Source organism: Camelus dromedarius, chromosome 18 (assembly GCF_036321535.1).
Source record: "Camelus dromedarius isolate mCamDro1 chromosome 18, mCamDro1.pat, whole genome shotgun sequence".
In the NCBI taxonomy this organism is placed as follows: Eukaryota; Metazoa; Chordata; class Mammalia; order Artiodactyla; family Camelidae; genus Camelus; species Camelus dromedarius.
This window is the reverse complement of record NC_087453.1, coordinates 2,858,864-2,878,540: the sequence shown is the minus strand read 5'-3', so window position 1 is coordinate 2,878,540 and position 19,677 is coordinate 2,858,864. Positions and strand designations below refer to the sequence as shown.

At 43.9% G+C, this 19,677-nt stretch overlaps 1 protein-coding gene across 1 annotated transcript in view; it reads left to right on the top strand.

The window, feature by feature from the left end:
- The first annotated feature begins 2,784 nt into the window (after positions 1 to 2,784).
- The window catches only part of CDH26 (cadherin 26), a 32,484-nt gene continuing 15,591 nt past the window's right edge, over positions 2,785 to 19,677 (top strand). The window contains exons 1-9 of the mRNA XM_064475975.1: positions 2,785 to 2,797; positions 3,133 to 3,232; positions 4,345 to 4,438; positions 6,129 to 6,290; positions 12,407 to 12,554; positions 14,940 to 15,106; positions 15,299 to 15,427; positions 17,056 to 17,241; positions 18,513 to 18,781. Coding sequence (XP_064332045.1) covers positions 2,785 to 2,797; positions 3,133 to 3,232; positions 4,345 to 4,438; positions 6,129 to 6,290; positions 12,407 to 12,554; positions 14,940 to 15,106; positions 15,299 to 15,427; positions 17,056 to 17,241; positions 18,513 to 18,781 — 1,268 coding nt within the window. The remainder of the gene's footprint in view (positions 2,798 to 3,132; positions 3,233 to 4,344; positions 4,439 to 6,128; positions 6,291 to 12,406; positions 12,555 to 14,939; positions 15,107 to 15,298; positions 15,428 to 17,055; positions 17,242 to 18,512; positions 18,782 to 19,677) is intronic.

Here is a 19,677-nt window from a genome sequence, read left to right as displayed (position 1 = left end):
ATGGGTTTCAGTTCCTACATTCTGGCAAGCTCTTATGCAATTGGCTGTATTTTTGTCTTGAGCTGCCTGGCAACCTGCATTAGCTTTTCCATAAGCCAGCTGTTGTTAAGAGCACTTCCGCTGCCTCCTGATTATCTATGTGGCGAGAGATGCTCTGTTCTAAGCGATTAATAAAATCAACATAAGGTTCTGTGACGCCTTGTCGAATGGGAACAAAGGAGCCAGCAGCGGCTCTGGTATCGGGAACCTCACAGCACGCCGCGAGGGCAGTATCAGCACATTGCCTAAAAGCCAGCCTGCCCATGTGGCTCTGTGGCTGAGTGTCAGCACCGTGGCCTGTTCCTTCAGGCATTTCTATAGACATAGCAATACCAGCATCAGGATTACGAGCAGCTTGTAAGAGACGACCTTCATGATGTTCAGCAAATCGAGCAGGAGTTAAGACAGTTCTTACAAGAGCTCTCCAATCGCAAGGAGTCATGACATACGCATTTCCAATCATATCAAGAATACCTTTAGTAAATGAACTTTGAGTCCCATTTTCCGTAACACTAGTTTTTAGTTCCTTGAATCCCGAGAAAGGGACAGCCTCATGCTTAACACCTTGCCCACGCCCTGCCATCACCGGGTGAGCTTGCAGCTCTCCCCAACATAAGCCTTCTTTAAAACATGGTTCCACAGCAGTTTGCTTACAATCACACTCCTCAGGAGAGGGAGGAGGAGGCGGTGGCAGCGGCAGATTGATCTCCTGTGAAAGAGGGGCAGACGGCGTAGAGAGGACGGGGGGAGAAGAAGCAGGAGGAGAGGAAGGGGGAGAATGGGATTCAGGTTCGGCGTAATTACCCTGCAAGGAAGTGTATAAGGCACATAAAGCTGTGCGTACTAAACTCCAAGTAGTTAAAATGGACGTGGGGGTTTTCTCCCCCAGCTGATGCCTACATTTTAAATTCTTACCAACCCAATCCCAGAGTTCCAAATCGATTGTTCCATGGTCTGGAAACCAGGGACAAATCCCTTGTACCAGTTGTAACAGTTTAATAAGTTGCTCCTCCGACACGGGGCAGTGAGCTGCTTTCAGCAGCTGCTGCGATGTGCAGAGGTAGACCATTTGCTCCTTAGTCAGTTGTTGACCCACAGGAAGAAAGTGAAAGAAACACAAGGCTCTTGCTGGATTCTAGGCACGTTGGTCACCATCCCGAGCGGGCGTTGCTGCTCCCTTACCGGGATGAAATCTATGGGGATCCCGATGCACTTTCTCTCTCCAGCTGAAGCATGCTGGTTCTGTCGCTGTGCAGTAGATCACGTCGGGGTCACCAGTTGTGGGTTCTGTCCGGCAGAAGTCCCACCGAGACGGAATGAATTACTCGAGGCCCTGGAAAGTCAAGAGAGCGAGAGGGAGTCGGGGACCAACTCCACGAGCCTCTCAAACACTCTCCTATTTATTGCGTACAATCAAAGAAAAGATCTCAAACAATTGTGTCATGGAATGCAGGAGCTTAAGGAAAAACAGGATCCGGTAGAGGTCATAAATTCCACAATGAGCACAAAGGCTTAATTTATCTTCAGGGCCTTCATGGAGGGAGGGGAACAAGGTAACTCTTCAGACATAAGATGTTGATTACAAAACAGACCACCAGACCAGCCAGTTTCTTGTCTTGGGGGTTACAGACTATCCAAAAAGCAGAAAGCATGCCCAGCGTTTATCGCTGAGGGCATAAGTTGTCGCTTTGCAACAAGCAGAGTAAACACTGAACTATGGACCTATGCTTAAAACAAGCTGTGTCCTGCCTGCGTTTATAGCAAGGGACACACAATGGCTTTGCCACTGGAAGCCACCCTAGGCTAAAACCTCAACTAGGCAAGCAAGGCATTGTCTCTGCTTTTTATGGCAAGGAGACAGGAGTGCGGATGCGCCGGCGCCTGCAAGCAAAGACATGCATCCTTCCTAAAGGTGACAAGCGGCTGGGGTCTGCTACAATTTCTTAACCCAGTCATGGGCTCCCACAAGTATGTCCACTGACATCAGCAGAAACATCTTTACATACTGGGAAGCTGGCAAGCTCCTCATAGTGGACACAAGTTCTCCAAAATTCTCATTTTTGCTTGAAAGCTTCAGTTTTGTTGTCGGCGGTGCGACACTGTCCGTTGTTTTCCTTGAAGTGACAGGCTCCTGCTGTTCGCTACTGGAGGAGTTTGCGTCATGGCCTCCTGTGGTGCTGAGGCACCAGCAGTTTTGTCACCAAGGTTTGGTATCATCAGTGCAAATGTCACACAGGAAAATGGGCAAATGACATCTTAGATCATTATGAACAGGTTTGGCCTCGTGGACTCTGATAGGGTCAGGGACCCTGGCGAACCAAACTGAAAATTGCTGCTCCAGAGAAACTTCCTACGTGCGTACGGATGTTTATAGTCACCGTGTCTTTTTTTTTTTTTTTTTTTTGTAATAACGAACAACTGGAAATAATCTAAATGGCCATCACTAGGAGAATGATAATAAATTGTCCTCTGTTCATAGAGTGAAATGCTATACGGCAGTGAAAACAAATGGAGCAGACCAGCGGGTGTCAGCGCGCACACACACACACACACGCACACACATGCACACGCTTACACACACGCACACACACACACATTGGTAAGCAGCTTTTGACAGGAAAGTGCTCTCTGCAGGAGGCCCTATTCGTCTTGCCGCTTACCTTAAACCAGGCACCCACACGCCTTTGCTAACCACACGTGCGCTCATCCCGAGGGACAGCCCGAGCTCCCACTTTGTTGATGGCCATGGCAGCAGCATGTCAGGGTTTTAAACATCCCTGCCATTGGTCACTCTGTGTCAGAATTCTCTGGGTACTCCTCCCCACGGCTTCAGAAGGGAAGCGGCAATTATTAATTGAGATGTCAAGAACGAGAAACCATAGTTATCAAAGCTGAACGCACGTCGTGCAGCACACCAGAAACCGACACATTGTAACTGACTGCACTTCAGCAAAAAATAAATAAATAAAATAAAATTACATTCCAGTAAAACAAAACAAAACAAAAAACAAACAGCTGAATGCAGTTCCTTTTTCTCCCTTTTCTAATTCTAGAAGAAGAAACTTCAGGCAGTTTCTACCTGATTCTGCAAAGTACATTCCCTACTAACTAATGCCATTTTTATTTTTAAGGTCAACATCACCAACAGCTTCCAACAAGAAAATGACGATCTTACCAATGACACAAAGGTGGGGTTTGGAACTCAGTTTCTCGATAAACCACGTGAGCCTAGACTTCACTTAGACGCTGGACTGCAATTTCTACTGTTTTAGTGTCAATATTTGGTTGGCACAAAATAAATGAGTGACTAGATGTGGACTTTTAGACTCTCGGAGTGCTGCAGAGAGTTGCACGTGGTGCTTTGAGGTCTCATCGGAACAGGAGTAATCGGTGAACACCAGAAATCAGGCTTGCGGTGCTGGCCCCGAGGTTGGCCCACAGTGTTCTCTCCTTTATGGAGCTGAAAACAACAGACCCGCTGTGTCCCAGCGTTTGAGGGCCGCACGGGGCGGGGGTGCGGCCAAGCGCCCACCACCGTCGCGAGATTTGCACGAAGCCCCATCCTGCCTGGTGACTGCTTCCTCCCTGTAGTTCTTGGGATCAGTTCACTTTCTAATTCAGTCATTTTTAAAAAGTACATTTTCTGAATAAAAAGAAATGTGGCCAGAAACCAGCTATATTTATCATAAACAGACAGTAACTGTGATAGATACATTATATGTAATATGCATATAATATAATATATATGTAATACATAAACATAAAATATATGTTATATATATATATAAAAAATGAACAAAACCCCGTTGTTAAATTCTGTCTACCCTGCCTGCCCTGACAAATCTCTGGCCCTAACGGCTGAGTCTAGGCCTCTCCCTCTGGCTCTGTCCCAAGCAGACAGAGAGGCACTGGAGACCCATCAGCAATGAATGGAGATGTTCTCAACAAGGGTTTCAGAAAGATGGAGAGATAAGTAGAGAGGCGGTAACTGTCTCACGGATCCCACAACTCTGCGAGTCTCCCAGAGGCCCAGCGTCAGCACACAGCAGGCAATGGTCTCTACTGCTGTGTCTTCACAGCCCCTAAGACTAGCTCATGAGCCACACAGAAGTGTAAACCCTTGGGTGTCTAGCCCCACAGCTTAGAACTCACTCTGTAGTTAAGGGAATGGGCCCTTTTCATTTCTAAGCATGGGAGGCTGTTGGGAGGATGAGAAAGAGGGTGCAGCCCAGGTGCGAGCACCATGCCCCACCATCGCCTCTATCCTCCTCCTCCTCATGGCCACTGTGGTTTCCAGGGAGACAGCCGGCTTCTGCGGCGATCCAAGAGAAGATGGGTTATCACCACCTTGGAGCTGCAAGAGGAAGACCCAGGACCCTTTCCCAAACTTGTTGGGGAGGTAAGGCAGCTGCCCTAAGGAAAGGGCCCCATCGCCCTCTCTGATTGAGCCCGCCCCTTTTGGCAGGAGGAGAAAGTCTTGAAAGGCGGTGTGCTGTCGAGGCCAGGCGGTCAGGTGGTAGGAGGGACGCTGGGCTGGGAATCAGGACGCTGGGCTGGGAATCAGGACACCGGGCTGGGACTCAGGACGCCGGGGTTCTAGAACCCACCCTCCCTCTCCCTGAGTGTGAGTGTGAGCTGAGAAAGCCAGAATTACGTGGCAACAGGTGGTTCATTCCAGCCTGCAGGCCTGTTTTATTTGGCCCATAGAAAGTCTTTGTTTTTCTTTAATAATTACTTAAAAATAATAAAGAGATTATGGTTACCAGAGGCTGGGGGTGGGGGCAAAAAGGAGGGCCAAAAGAATAAAATAAAGTGAAACAGCGGTGCCAGGGCTGGTGGGGAAGGGGTCATGGTGAATTATAGTGCAACGGGTACCAAGTTTCAGTTTTGCAAGATGACAAGAGTTCTGGAGATGGTTGGAGAGGATGGTTGCACCCCCATATGAATGTACTTATCACCACTGAACTGTGCACCTAAAAGTGGTTGAGATGGTAAATTTTATGTTGTGTGTATTGTACCATGATTTTAAAAATTGGGGAAAAATAGGGTGATTGTATTAAAAATTCCGCACTTCCAAAAGCTTTTTAACACCTGGGCGATCTGACTCCTTGGAGGGTACATTCCCACATGGTAGTAATTAGATGGGCTTGACTTACCCAGAAGGTCACAGTCCCCGCCACTCCCTGTCATCTTACTCACTCCGAGTCTCAGCTGATGCACCATAGAGGCCCCGAGGTGGTGCTGGAACGCCAGAGTTTTACAGTCAGCCCAGGTTGTTTGTTTCCATGATTTTCCAGATCTCCATGGGTCTTTGAGGTATGTATTGGCTGATTAAGCCCCGCGCAGCTCTCACAGTCTATGGTTCCTAGAAAAAAATAATTCATATTTTCGAAGTGTTTATAAAAATAGTATATGCCTACTGAAAAAAAATATCTACAGACAGTTTTGAAGGCTCAGTGGTTAGCAGTGAATACTCCCAGGACTCAGGGGCGTCAGTGAGTTCATATTCCAGATGTACCGTGTCCTCTCTGTATAAACTGGACAGGTTTTTTGTCTCCTCATCTGTGCAACGGGGGCAACGACAGTACCTACACTACAGGTTGTTTCAAAGATTGGACAGGTCAGGGCAAGTCAGGGACTCATGAGCCGGCTCATTCTAAGCTCTTGGCGAATGCCGGCTCTGTGGCTCCCCCTCCCCCTCCCCGGAGGGGTGATCGCACTGGGCAGGTTGTTCTGCTGGTTGCCTTTCTTGCTTTAAACGTGTCACGCCCCTCATTCTGGGTCAGCAGTACCTGTAAACCCTGAAAGGCTGCGGCCCCCCTGCCACGTGAGGGGGCACCACCAGGTGATTCTGTCCACATGGATGGGCACTCATGTGGCTCCCAACTTTGCACGATTACACACCACCCTGCTGCCATGTTCCTCGTTCCTGCATTTCACGTGTCTGTTTATTTCTTTGGGATAAATCCTCGCATCTGCAGTTGCTGGGTGTGGGTCTTTAAAAATGCCTTGGAATCTTAGCCTAGATATTCGATGTACGTAGTGTTTATTCTCATCCTCTTTTTTATCCCTGATTTTTTTCCTTCCAGCTGTTCAATAATGTACATGATAACACGGAATTAATGTACTTCATCAGTGGACCTGGTGTGGATGAACATCCAGAGATTGGCTTGTTTTCTATAGAAGATCACAAGAATGGAAAAATATATGTTCACCGCCCTATTGATCGAGAGAAAACACCATCTTTTATGGTACCTAAAATTTGATACATTCTAAGCTGGGATTTACCGTAAAGCACTTGTAGGAATCGTGCATTGGGTAAGCACCGTTTAAGCAGCCTGTGTGCTGGGTTCTGGGAGAGCCACACTTCATACACTGTGGCGTGCTTTAGAAGTGCACCCAGGGTACAGAGGTTGACTTTGTGATCTCCTTTTAGAGTTCTGGACTTTGGCTTTGTAATCATTTCCACAATCTCTGTGACCCCTGCTACTACCAACCTTCCTTCTAAGGACCTGTACGCTGATATGATCAGGATACCTGAGAACATTTGGCTCTAGAGCTACTCAATGTTTATAAAATGGGCTGATTTTGGTTTTGGTGAGTCGTAGTTGAAATTTATAACGAGAAGCTACAAAGAGACCTCATGGGTTGTGCAATAACTGACGAAGGAGGAACTACAGTCCTGCAGGAGGTGATGGTTTCCTCCTGGCAGTCTGGGCATCTGTCATGATTGCATCATGATTTTATCTGAGGAGGTCGGTCAGCCTTTGTTCTGGTTTGATGCCTCCCACTGACCTAATCCAGTGACCAGCATCCTCATAAGGGGAGGGAAATTTGGACCCAGAGAAAAGGACACAGAAGAGAAGGCCATGTGAAGCTGGAGACAGAATCGGAGTGATGGGTCTAAAAACCAAGAAACCCCAGGGATGGCGGACACCACCAGACAGTAGGAGAGAGGCCTGGAACAGATTCCCTCTCAGGGACACACAGGAACCAGCCCTACAGACACCCTGATTTTGGCTCTGGCCTCCAGAACGGGGAGAGAACAGACTTTTGTGGTAGGCACCCCGTTTGTTCCAGCAGCCATAGCGACCTCACCCACAGGGGTCAGCACACGAGTTAGGAGGACGTGAAGCAGGCTGATGGGGTCTCCCGGCAGGAGACGAGGGGTTAGCAGAGTGCCCTGGGGACACAAAGCGGCCCTGCTGACGCAACCACCTGCTTCTGCAGAAGAACTCTGATGACTGCTTTCTGGCTGTCTGTGAGGACAGGACGTTTTTACACATTAAGTAAACCTAATGTATTGGCAAACATACATGTCTAGTATGACTGCTTTACTCTTGAGGGTAACAAAGGAGTCCCTAAAGCTGGCTAAAACATTAAAATCTTGTGTTTGGAAGGTGGCTGGGTGGGGGTAGCGTGGCTAATTTCCTGTTAATCCCATAAACCTACAAGGCAGCAGTAGTGCCTGACGGAGAGCTGCTGTAAGATTTAAGACAGAGCTGGAGAGGGAAAAAGTCTGACTTTTTTCTGTGCAGGAATCTTATCTGTTTATATCAAAATATGCTCAATTTCATAGGATACAAATGCACCCAAGAAAACCGTCTTTTTCTTTGTAATAATTATCTGTTGGTCTTTATCCCAACACAGTCTTCTTTACCTACTTACATATAACCTATGCATGTAAGTGATTTTGCATTGTGTGTTTGGGATTTAGGATTTTCCACATGCTCATTTGTATCTAAGAGTATATAGATCTTGTGCATGTAATTTCAAACAGCCATATGCCAATCCATCATGTCAATGCACTGTGGTGTGTTTATCCAAGGACATAAATCTCAGGACTGTAACAAAAGGCTGAGAACCCTTTACAAGAACAGAAAATACCCATGACATTTCCTTTCTCCATTGTGATTCTGAGTCTCCCAGAAATTCTCAGCTTCTTGCCAAAGAATAAATAGCACTTATGCCTCCCAGGCATCTTACAGAAATAAAGGTCTCAGATACAGCTTTTAGGATAACAAATGGAATATAAAATAATAAACATAAAACAAACATGTGGGTCTTGTTTTTAAGTGGAAGGATTACAGCTGGCTCGGTTTTAGAGCCAGAAGTGGGGGTGATGAAGGAGCAGGGAGCGGCTGGCACGGTCATAAATTATGGAGGAGCGTGTAGAAATGGTGCCTGAGAAAGCCAATTTGCTTGCACAAAAATTTTAAAATGTATGTTGGAGTCCCCGAAGCAGACAGGTTCAGTACTAGTAGCCCTGTGGCATCCTTGGTCTTGCAGGCAGAGAGAAGAGAGCTGAACAGGAAGTGACCGTCTTACGATGCCCAGTGGGACCGCCGTGGCGGATGCCAGTGAGCGAGCCGTAAGTCTGCTGGGGAAGAGGCCCAAGGAGGCAGGCACAGCGAAGCAGAGGCAACCATGTGGGCTCTGAGGAAAACGGGGGAGAGGTGGCTGTCTGAAGCTCTCGAGGTCCCAAGACACCTGCCTGGTGAAGCCGAGACAATGCTGCCTCTCCCCTTAAAACCCTGGTCTTAAGAGCCGCTCACTAGCGCTGACGCAACCTCATAGAAACAGCCTCCCAGAAGAAGCTGCTCTCTGAGCACTCTCAGACGTGGACTTAAGATTGTTGCCCTCGCTTACGTCTTTGTACCTAATATTTTGTGTATCCTTATAGCTTCACATAATCATTTGCAAAAAATATGGTCATGGCGGGGTATCACCGGCTTTCAAGGAGACAAAACCACCCGAGGTTTCCCACTGGCATCTCAGCTTGCGTTGCACACATGCACGCACAGCGATGCGGCATCTGCTCAGAGCAGAGCGAGGGCAGCAGCTCTGCAGCAGCGATCACATGCGGAACACTCGTTCTCTCAAGGTGCTCCAGTCTGGTTACGTCTTCAGCAGTCCCGGGGGTGCGCTTCTCTCCTGCCAGCAGCCGTTAGCCAGTGCTAGGTGGTGTTGTTATTTGCGAAAAACGGAGTCAAGGCTTTTGTTGTAGTCCAGGCAGCCTTTTTGTTTGTTTTCACATGCAATAACTGTTTTGTATAAGTAGGTGAGGGTACATTTCCTGAATCTCTTGGAGGCATGTTTTGGCTGAAGCAGAGTGATGAACACAGCCCCCTGTGTTTCTGGTTTTGGGAGTCATTCTGTCATGGTGTACAAGTGAGGGATGTAAACAAAGCCTGTGCAATTATGGTTCCCCAAGCAGCAGAGCCTGTGCCATGTTTGTTCCTTTGTCAATGGCAAATGCATGGCTTACTTCCTTTCTGCTTTTTCACTCCATAAGTATTTCTTCAGTCTGATCCACTGTGAGGTAAATTTTGCAAGTCTCAGAAATCTCCCAGCAAGCTAGCAAAGCAGACACTTACACCACCACACATCAGACTTAGAAAGACTTCTGGTTATTTCTTCATGCTGAAGCCTCTGATGTACAAAATAAAAGTACTGCACATTTATTTGTATCACCAAGCATTTCGTATAAGCAGAATATAATTCAGGAAACAAGGTTTTTTAGTAACATTGCTTTCAGCAAGGAATTTGACACCCAGGAGTCATAGCTTGGGCAAATCTCAAAAATCGCTTATTGCCAAATACAAACATGGTTGGGTGTCTGTGAATAATCATTTCACAAGCTTTTATTTACCCTTTTGCCTCTAGAGAATCAAACATTTTATAAAATCTGGGCTTGATGTCTGAATAATGAGAAAACACATTTTGACTTACTTGTTTTACTACCATTCATTTCAAAATATTTTCTGACTTCTATTGTGATTTCTTCTTTGACCCATAAGTTATTTAGAAGTGTTTTGCTTAACTCTCAGACATTTGGGGTTGTAAATTATCTTTCTTGATGATTTCTAGCTCAATATACTCTCTGTGGTTGTAATTTTTTGAAATTTGTCAAGACTTGCTTTATACCCTAGCATGTAATAAATTTTGGTAAATTGTCAATGTGCTCTTGAAATGAATGTGTACACTGCAGTGTTGGGTATAATATTCTATTTATGGCAAAAACTGCATCAAATCAGTTAATTATGTTGTTTAAATATTTGATATCCTTTCTGATTACCTGTTTTTGTTTATCTGCTTGTTTTAACAGTTTCTGAGAGAGGTGCATTCAAATCTCTGCTTCCCATTTTAGTTTTGTTAATCTGAGCTTTATATACTTTGAGGCTATGTTATCAAGTGCATGCAAATGTAGAGTTCCTATTTCACATCTTCCTCATAGATTGAGACTTTTACGGCTTTTAAATGTCCCCATTTATGACTAGTAAGATTTCTTGCCTTAAATTTTGGTATTTGGAGATAGATGCCTAGATGAGCCTCTTTTGGTCAGTCTTTGAAAAATCATTCTGTCTATCAGTCTACCAATCGATCTACTTATCTTCAAAGACTAACCTAAAGAAGCTAATATATGGAGAAGCTCATATACAGGTAAGATATATATATATATATCTCCTCTTTCAACTCGCATATTCTTACATTTAAGGTATATTGCCTTGTAAGCAGCACAGTTATGTTTTGTCTCATTTTGTTTTTAAGTAGAAAATAGAGTATGTTACATTTACTATACCAAGCTACAGAACAGTTTCATCACCCCTAATATTTCTTTATGCTTATTTTTTATCATCAAACCCTCCCCTAACCTTTAGACCCTGGAAACACTGATCTGTTCCTACATTTTTACTTTGTTCAGAATGTCATATAAACGGAACCACACAGAATGTTACTTTTTAAGTCTGGGTTTTTCACTTAGCATAATGTATCTGATATCCATCCACGTTGTGGGCATGCAGAAATAGTTTGTTTTTTTAACCACTGAGTAAGTATTCCACTTGACAGATGCCCCACAATTTACCAACTCGTCAGTTGAGGGACACGAGTTCTTTCTAATTTTTGGCAATCACAAAGCTGCTAAAAGCATACAGAGTTTTATGTGAACATAAGTTTTTATTTTTTGAGGGGTAAAAACCTAGGACTGGGCTTGTTGGATCACATGCTTAACTTGATCAGAAACTCCTGTTTTTCAGAGTGACAACTATTTTTCATTCTCACTAGCAATATACAAGAATTCCGACCACTCTGCACCTTTGTCCAGTTTTTCATGTTAGCCATTCAAATAGGTGCGTAGCAGTATCTCACTGGGGTTTTACTTTGAATTTCCCTAATGACAAGTGATGCATTATTTGCCATCTGCATAGCTTCTTTGGAGAAACGTCTGTTCAACTCCTCTGCCTGTTTTTAACATTTGAAAATCAATTTTAGCAAAGTCACAGGAAATAAAGTTACTCTATAAAAGTTACTATCAGCTATGAATAATTGGAAATAAGTATTTTAAAAGCAACATTGTTTACAGTATCACCAAACAAATGAAGTGCTTAGGTATAAATTTAAAATATTTAGGTATAAATCTAAAATACGTGCTGGATACGTTTACTAAAAACTTTTATAAAACACTGACGGAAGAAATCAAAGTTGACTTGGTTGAATGAAAAGATGTGCTGTGTTTATGGATTGAAAGATTGACTATTAAGATGATAATTCTCCCCAAATTTATCTATAAAGTCAGTGCAAGCCTACTTAAAAGATCAGCAGAATGTTTTTACAGAAATCAGTAAGCTGGCCCCAAAATGTGTATGGGAAGGCGAGCCACCTTTTGGTTTCATTGACCTTATTGTTTCTGCTATTTTAAATTTTACTGATCTATGCTTTTATTTTTATTACTTCCTTCTTTCTGTTTGAGTTTAATTTGCTCCTTTTTTTCACTTTCCTAAGAAACTAATGATAGAAGCTTTAATTATTGATTTGAGATCTTTTCAAAGGGAAGAATTCTCACATGCATGTTTGAGATGAATTCACCTTCCTTATTCAAGTACACAAGAAACAGCAGTGGCCATTTAAGAACGCACCGTATGTTAACAGCAGTCCTAGTTACTTTAAATGTTCACTTTCTCAAAACTTTAAAGCGTCTGCTCTCTGCGATATTTTACCAATATTTATTAGTGTACTCGTTTCTCATCATAGGACTGACAGGATGTAGGAACTGAGGCTCGAAACAACTGGCCTATGTTGATGCAGGTAGAGAAGCTGAGACTTGAACCTAATAAAAATGAATGAAGTATTTTTCAAGTCAGAGCATTGATTTTTTTTTTCTATAAATGAGTGTTGAGCACTGGTCTGTGCCAGCACTGTGCTCAAGGCCTGGGGTCACAAGCTGAATGAGAGCATGTCACCCCTGCCCTCAGGAGCTGTCAGTCTACGGAGGAGACAGATGCAGGACACAATTACAGCACGGTTATTGGATTAGTGTCATCAGATAAGTGGTTCTGTGACATTAACATAGCTCTCTGCTCCCTAGATTTGCTGTGATGTTGCGAAACGCTTAACGGGAAAAATTGTGGATAAATCCTTGATTGTCAACATCAGGGTCAGCGATGTGAATGATCACGCACCCCAGTTCCCCGAGAAGGAATTTAACATCAGCGTGAAGGAGAACCACGATGCAGGTGTGTGCGGCGGGGCCACTCTGTCCCATGAAGGTTTTCCTGCCTCTGTTCTGACAGGGCCCTTGGTCCCAGCTGTCTTCAGGGAGATATTCCACGGTTCACATCCCAAAAACCTCAGGCCCTGGATTAGAGCAAAATGCTTTGAAGTCTGCAAGCCTCATTTTGTATTGGCAATTAAATGATGTGGAAACTGCCAGTTGGAAGAGCTGATACGTAAATATCAATATAACATAAAGCCAAATGAATGAGGGGAGGAGCAGAGGCGGATGGTGGGATCTTGAATATCTCTGAATTTCTCATCTTTAAAATGGTAGCAAGATGGCTGAGCCACGATTCTGTGAGTCTTTAATCCGAACCATCCTTACTAAAATGTGCATCTATTTTAATAACAAAAAGCATTATTTATTTTGCAAAACAGTCTCTAAGAAATTTGGAAAATTCCAAGACACAAAAAGACTGAAATAGATAGCATCTCTAACACTACCAATTAGAGACAAGTACCATTAATGTTTTAGTTTATATTCTTTCAGTATTTTTCTTTGCATTTTATGTATGTGTGTATATACACATGGTATGTTGTATTTATATATGCGTACATATGCACAGATTTATATATATAATTACAAATGTGTATTCCCATATCTACATACTTTCTTCATCTTTATCACAGTACAAAATATATACGTGTATATTAAATATTTATAAATATACAGGCATATTTTTTCACATGTGCATATGTGTGATTTTTCTCTTTAAAAAATGCCTTTTTATAGTTTGTGACCTAACAGTGTTCTCCTGCAGTACCCTGTTGTGTCATACTTTATTTTACAGATGTGCTTGAAGATTTTTAAACAATTTCCTCTCGTTGGAAATTTATGTTTCACTGTTACTTTTTGTTGATTTTATAAAACATGCTTCAGTGAATATATCTGAGCGAGGTCTGCGTCCCATTCGAGCATTATTTACTTAGCACAAACCCAGACGCTGAGAACTGCTGGCTCAGACTGCACACGGTGTAAGTGTTGCAGCTTAGTCGGTCTCCCGGCAGCGTATGACAGGGCTTACTGCATTGTTCATCTCTGATTATTAAGTGCTTGAACGTGGGACAGCCTTTTTGGCCCTTTCTATTTCTTTTATCAGTCCCTTGTTCTTTTCTCCGTTCATTTCTGCTAGTGTGATTATCATTTTTCTTGATTTTAACCTCCTCCTTTTCTTTTTAGAAACATGTTCATTTATATTAATGATCACAATAAACAAATACGTAAACACAAAAGCATAAAAAGCTCAATTGATCAGGGAGATATAAAAATCCTTAATTTGCATGCATCTAGTAAAATAGCCTCAAATACATATAATGTAAAAATTGATAGAACTACAAAAATTGATGAAACATCATAATGAAACATTTTGGTATACATTTCTTAATGTATAAGAAAAGAATAAATGTAGATAAGTTTTAAACAACACAACTAAAATTCTTGATCTAAAGGACATACGTAGAACCCCACATTCAACTGCTAAAGAATATATACTTCTAATGTCATGTGGAACATTTATAAAAATTGACCATATACTGATCCATAAAACAAGTTTTAAAACATTTCAAATAGCTAATGTCATACAGACCACATTCTCTTACTATATGTAGTAGATTTAGAAGTCAATAACAAAAAGTTTTCAAATATTTGGAAGTTACCAAAAACTTCTGTGAATAAATTAAAGAAGAAATCATAATGGACATTTAAAAAATACTTAGAAGTGAAAGCTGACAACACTACATGTATTTTGGTAGTATATTACAGAAATCAATACTATCAGTATTAAGATGAAAATTTTCAGTCTTAAAATGTTTATATTATAGAAGAAGAAAAGTTTAAAATTAATGAGCAAAAAAAATGAGAAAAACAATAGCATATTAAAAAAAGTAGAATGGATACATATATAGTAGATTATCAAAGCCTAAGTTGATTATTAGAAAAATGTTAATAAAAAGGATAAACTTCGAACAGATTGACCAAGAAAAAGAAAGAGAAGGCATAATCTAACAATATAAAGAATGAAAAAGCTGTAACTGTAGACAAAGCAGAGATTTAAAATGTAATAAAATAGTATTTATAATATAAATTATATTATTATATTAATTAAAATACAAATATACATGCTATAATAGAAATAGAAATAAAATAATCAAAATAATATTTACTTAATACTATATAAATATTTAATATTATTTGATACTATATAAACAATATTTAATTATTATTAATATTGAATACTTAATCCATCTGGTGTATGCCCCAGTGCCATTGGAGCAAAGACCCTTCCTCCTCCTGGTTTGATAGGCTGCCTTGGGCAAATAGTAACAATTATAAAAATTCTTTCCAGGTCAACCTATTTTTCAGATGTTGGCCGTGGATTTGGATCAAGAAAACACTCCAAATTCTCAAGTCCTTTACTCCCTGGCTTCTCAAACGCCGGCACCGAGAGAGCACGGCTTCCGGATTGACCGCCTTAGCGGAGAAATACGGCTGTCAGGATGCTTAGATTACGAGGTTACGTGCCTTTTACTGTTTCGAAAAAAAGTGAAACGGGTTTGTTCTCTCTCTGAGCCCCAGACTTAGGGTTTACGTTCGCAGCCACAAACCCCTGGGGCCGGACGGGCTACTGACCTGGCTGAAATGTCCGAGCGCGTCCCTGTCCCGCGTTTCAGGGCTTGACTCTCCCCCTCCCCCTCCTCCCACCAGACCGCGCCCCGGTTCACGCTGCTCATCGGAGCGAGGGACCGCGGGGACCCGCCGCTGTCGGCCTCGGCCACGGTGCACGTGCTCGTGCGGGACAGCAACACCCACGCGCCCGCCTTCGCGCCGGACAGCGTAAGGCGCCCGCGCGGGTCGGGTCCCACGTCCCGGGCGGGGTTTTGCTGTAGGCATCCCCCGTTTCGCCCAGCTACACGCCGCTCCCCAGAATAAACTAGAACCAAGAAGTCAGCCACGTCGATAGCTCACACCTCTTCCACCTTGTGCGGGAGTCCGCCCTCCGTGCGTTCACACGCTGGCTTTGGTTCTTGATTGCTGGAGCCGCCGTGGCTCCCATTTTGCAGATGAGCATGCTGACGCACAGGGAAAATAGAGGTCCCGTTCTCTCTGTCAGAGTTTCCCAGCGTCCACCCTGTTGGCACTGGGGATGCAGAAAGGGGTGGGTAGGGTAGGGGGAGGCTGCCCAGTGAACTGAAGGATGGGGAGCAGCACCCTTGACCTCTACCCACTAGATACCAGTAGTGCCTCCAGCTGTGACACCCAGAAGTGTCTGCAGACCCTGTGCAGGATTGGCCCCGGGTGAGAAGTATGGGCCGGAGGTTCACACACAACGTTCAGAGCTCTCAAAAAGAAAAAATGAGTGGGCGGGCTGTGGCCTGGCCTTTCCCAGCTCACCTGCCTTACATGCTGGGGTTCCACACAGAATCTCCTGTGCCACTGGATTCGCAGGCTTGAAGGAGGCATTGACACCTGCTGTTCCAATCAGTCTGGAAATATCGAACCACTTAAAATGCAAAAGACGGCCAGGAGGGAAAATAAAACCACTCAGGGTCTGCTTTCAGTTTCTCACTCTTCTGCATGAATTTTTAAAAGGAAAATGTCTATTGTATTTCTGTCTTCCCCCGACCCCTCTCAGGGGGGCCTTTCCTGATGACCTAGTTAAATCCCCAACCCGACCCCCCCACCCCCACCCTCAGTCCTCAGCTCCCTGGTGATGGGATTACAGCCGTCTTGTTCACAGCCTCTAAACCAGAATCCGGTACATCGTAGCCTTTGCCGAATAATTAAATGCTACAAACCATTATTTTTTTAAAGTGTCATTAAGCAAAATTTAATTATATAGACCAAAGTTGAAATGTTTTCAATGAAAGCATCTCACCAAACAGTATACAATAACTGAAACATGTTTATTATGTTTCAGTCTTGTTTCCAAATCCTTCTCTGGCTCGGTAAAAAGCTGTGCTCTCAAAAGTAGGGCTGCAAAAACTGTATGCTGTTACCGTGATGTGCTCATCTAGAGAAATTATCCTGTCACCAAATATATTGAATAAGAAGCGATTTTGAAGGTCTATATGTGTTAGAAAAATTATTGCCTTAGTCAAAATAACCTTAAGAACACTACTTCAGGGAGTTAGATTTTTTTTTAGGCAGCATAAACTAAGATGTGTATTATTATTTTTAAAATTCTTTAAAAAAAAGTGCATTGCATGGGATTGAAGGGCATTTTTATAGTTATTCAGCTATTCAGTTATGCAGACCCCAAGTCATGGCGGGGAAGGAACAAGATGCTTGTTACAGATGTCTGCTGTAACAGGCAGGTTTCAGATCCTGAGTGGTCAGGTTCAATCACAAGAGAAATACCCAGGTGGTTGTGTTAAAGGCATACGTTTTCTCTCTCTCTCGCTCTCTCTTCTTTTTCAATTGTGCTTCTTTTTCTCTCTGACATGGAAATGATTGCCTCTCAGTATAACATTCAGGTTTCTGAAGGCCAAGTCAGCCAGGGCGTGTTACGTCTCCAGGTCCAAGATGGTGATTCTCCGTTTACGTCCGCGTGGAAAGTGAAATTCAATATATCGAAAGGCGATGAAGAGGGACACTTTGACATTCTGACTGATCCCGAGACCAATGAAGGGATTTTAAATGTTATCAAGGTAAAGCTGTCATGGAAGGCACGCCAGCCAGGTGGCTGGATGTGCTGAGGCCCCTTTCTGTAGGATTCCTGACAATGAACTAGGAGGAGCCCCAGCAGTGAAGGTGAGTGTGTTCTGAGCACATCGCACGCTGTGTCACCAGGCCCCACAGAGTCCAGTGAGGAAGGCAGGGCTTCCTGGCGACTTCTGCCGTGGTCCCTCTGCCCTTCTGCCTACATGGCTCCTCCCACCAAAATAATACATACCAATGTTAACTGTTATTTTTTTATGACTGTAAGTAGTTCAGTTCAAATTTGTTTTTTGCTTTAGACAAAATTTAACAGACTTACATAGTCCCTAACATGTTTTTTTTTCTGATGTTAGAAAAATATTTAAAACATTTTCTCTCACCCTGAGTTCATTTTTTTCCTTCTGAGTTTGAAAGCAATTAGAACATTTGCATGGGCCCTTAAAAGTATCGTGGGATCCTGGCAATTTTCCTGCTGTGCCTAATGGAGAGTTGGCCCTGCAGTAAAGTATTATCTCATTTACTGTTAAAGAAACCAAAGCCCAGAGAGGTTGGGTAATTTTCACAAAGTCACACAGCCCGAGTAGGGGTTCTGACTGGGGCAGTTTGACTTCAGTGCCTTTAGTTTAGCTTTTTTTTAAATTGAAGTACACTGCCTTGAGTTTTAATTGCTCTCAGTAGACCCTAGAATGACCAGTGCCTCTGGTGCAGTGCAGGTGAGTCAACCTGGAGATCAGGTTCAAAGGCAGATCTGAGTTAGTAGGTATGGGGTGGGGCCCAAGTTTCTGCCTCTAAGTGTAACAAGCTCCCAGCTGATGCTGATGGGCGGGGCTGCACTGTGAGTAGCTGGACTTGGGGGATGCTCTATATCAGATGCCTGGAGCTGAATTTCCCAAACATTCCTAGTCTTTCAGTCACTTTTAAGTCACTGACCACTTTGTATCCTGAATAACTATGATCATTTTTTGGCGGCAGAGTTGTCACATTAATGTTTCATTGGGTTATGGTTTTTGTTGCATTTTTCATTACCCTCTAAAGGATGGTGGCTCTTTTCAACCAGGGGAGGGGGAGGAAAAAAGAAAACTCCATAAATGATTTGAAAATGGGCTGACGACTGTCTTTTGATCATTATCAAAGACCATGTAAATAATAAATGAAGTGCGGAAGCCGCAGGCTGTGGGTCTGCAGTGATGACTCGCGCTGCGCGGGCTTCCTCAGCCCCCGAGCCGCAGACACTAACGCAATCCTCCCTCCGCGGTGGCAGCCTTTGGACTATGAGACTCACCCCGCATGGAGCCTGGTCGTGGCCATGGAGAACGAGGAGCCGCTCTTCTCCTGTGAGGCTGGACGCCTGCAGAAGCCCAGGAGGGCAGTGGCCAGCGCCACCGTGAGTGTGCAGGTGACCAACGCAAACGACCCGCCCGCCTTCCACCCCGCCACCTTCATCGTCAGTGTGGCCGACGGCGCTGGGCCAGGGATTCAGCTGGGAATTTTTAATGCTATGGACCCAGACAGAACTGCCAGCCAGATAAGGTGGGAAGACCGGAGCGGGAAGGGTGGTGGTTTACGTAGAATTAGCCACGTGCCCAAGAGGACTCCTGTTGGAAACCAGCTCCTTCCACGTGCACATAGGGGTGATGCTGTCCCAGTTGTGAAAATACCAGAAGCCACCCCAGGACACCCCCTGCCCAGGTTCACTGCCGCCTTCCTCTGTAGCGTCCTTGGAGCCCTGCGGGTGGGATTCTCGTGTTCAGTTCCTTTGCACCTAGCACAGGTTCTTTTACAGTCTTTCTGTTGTATCGAAATAATTTGCTCTGTATTTCTATTTCCTCTTTACCGAAGGTTGTAAACTGGCAGCCCTCTGGCTTCTGGGCAACAGACGCATTTTCAGTTGTGGTAAAACATTCATGAAGTGTGTCACTGTAACCATTTTCAAGTGTGTAGTTCAGTGGCATTAAGTCCATTCATATTGTCCTTCACACCACGCCATCATCACCATCCGTCTGCAGGACTCTTTTCATCTTCCCAAACTGAAATTCTGCACCCAGTAAGTAACCCCCCGTACCCCCAGCCCCAGGACCTGGCATCACCATTCTACTTTCTGTCTCCATGGATGTGACTTCATGTAAATGGGATTGTGCAGTATTTGTCCTTCTGTGTGTTCCACCTAGCATAATGTCCTCAAGTTTCATCCATGCTATGGCATGTGTCAGGATTTTCTTCCTTTTAAAGCTGAATAACATTCCATTGTATGTACACACCACATTTTGTTTATCTGTTCATCTGTTGGTGAACACGTGGGTTGCTTAGTGTTTTGATTGGAAAACGAAGTTGCCACAATCCCCAGGAAGGTGGCAGAGCGAGGAGCACCAGGAATCTGTTTCTCCATCTGGACAACAATTGCACCTGCAGAATCTGTCTGATGTATC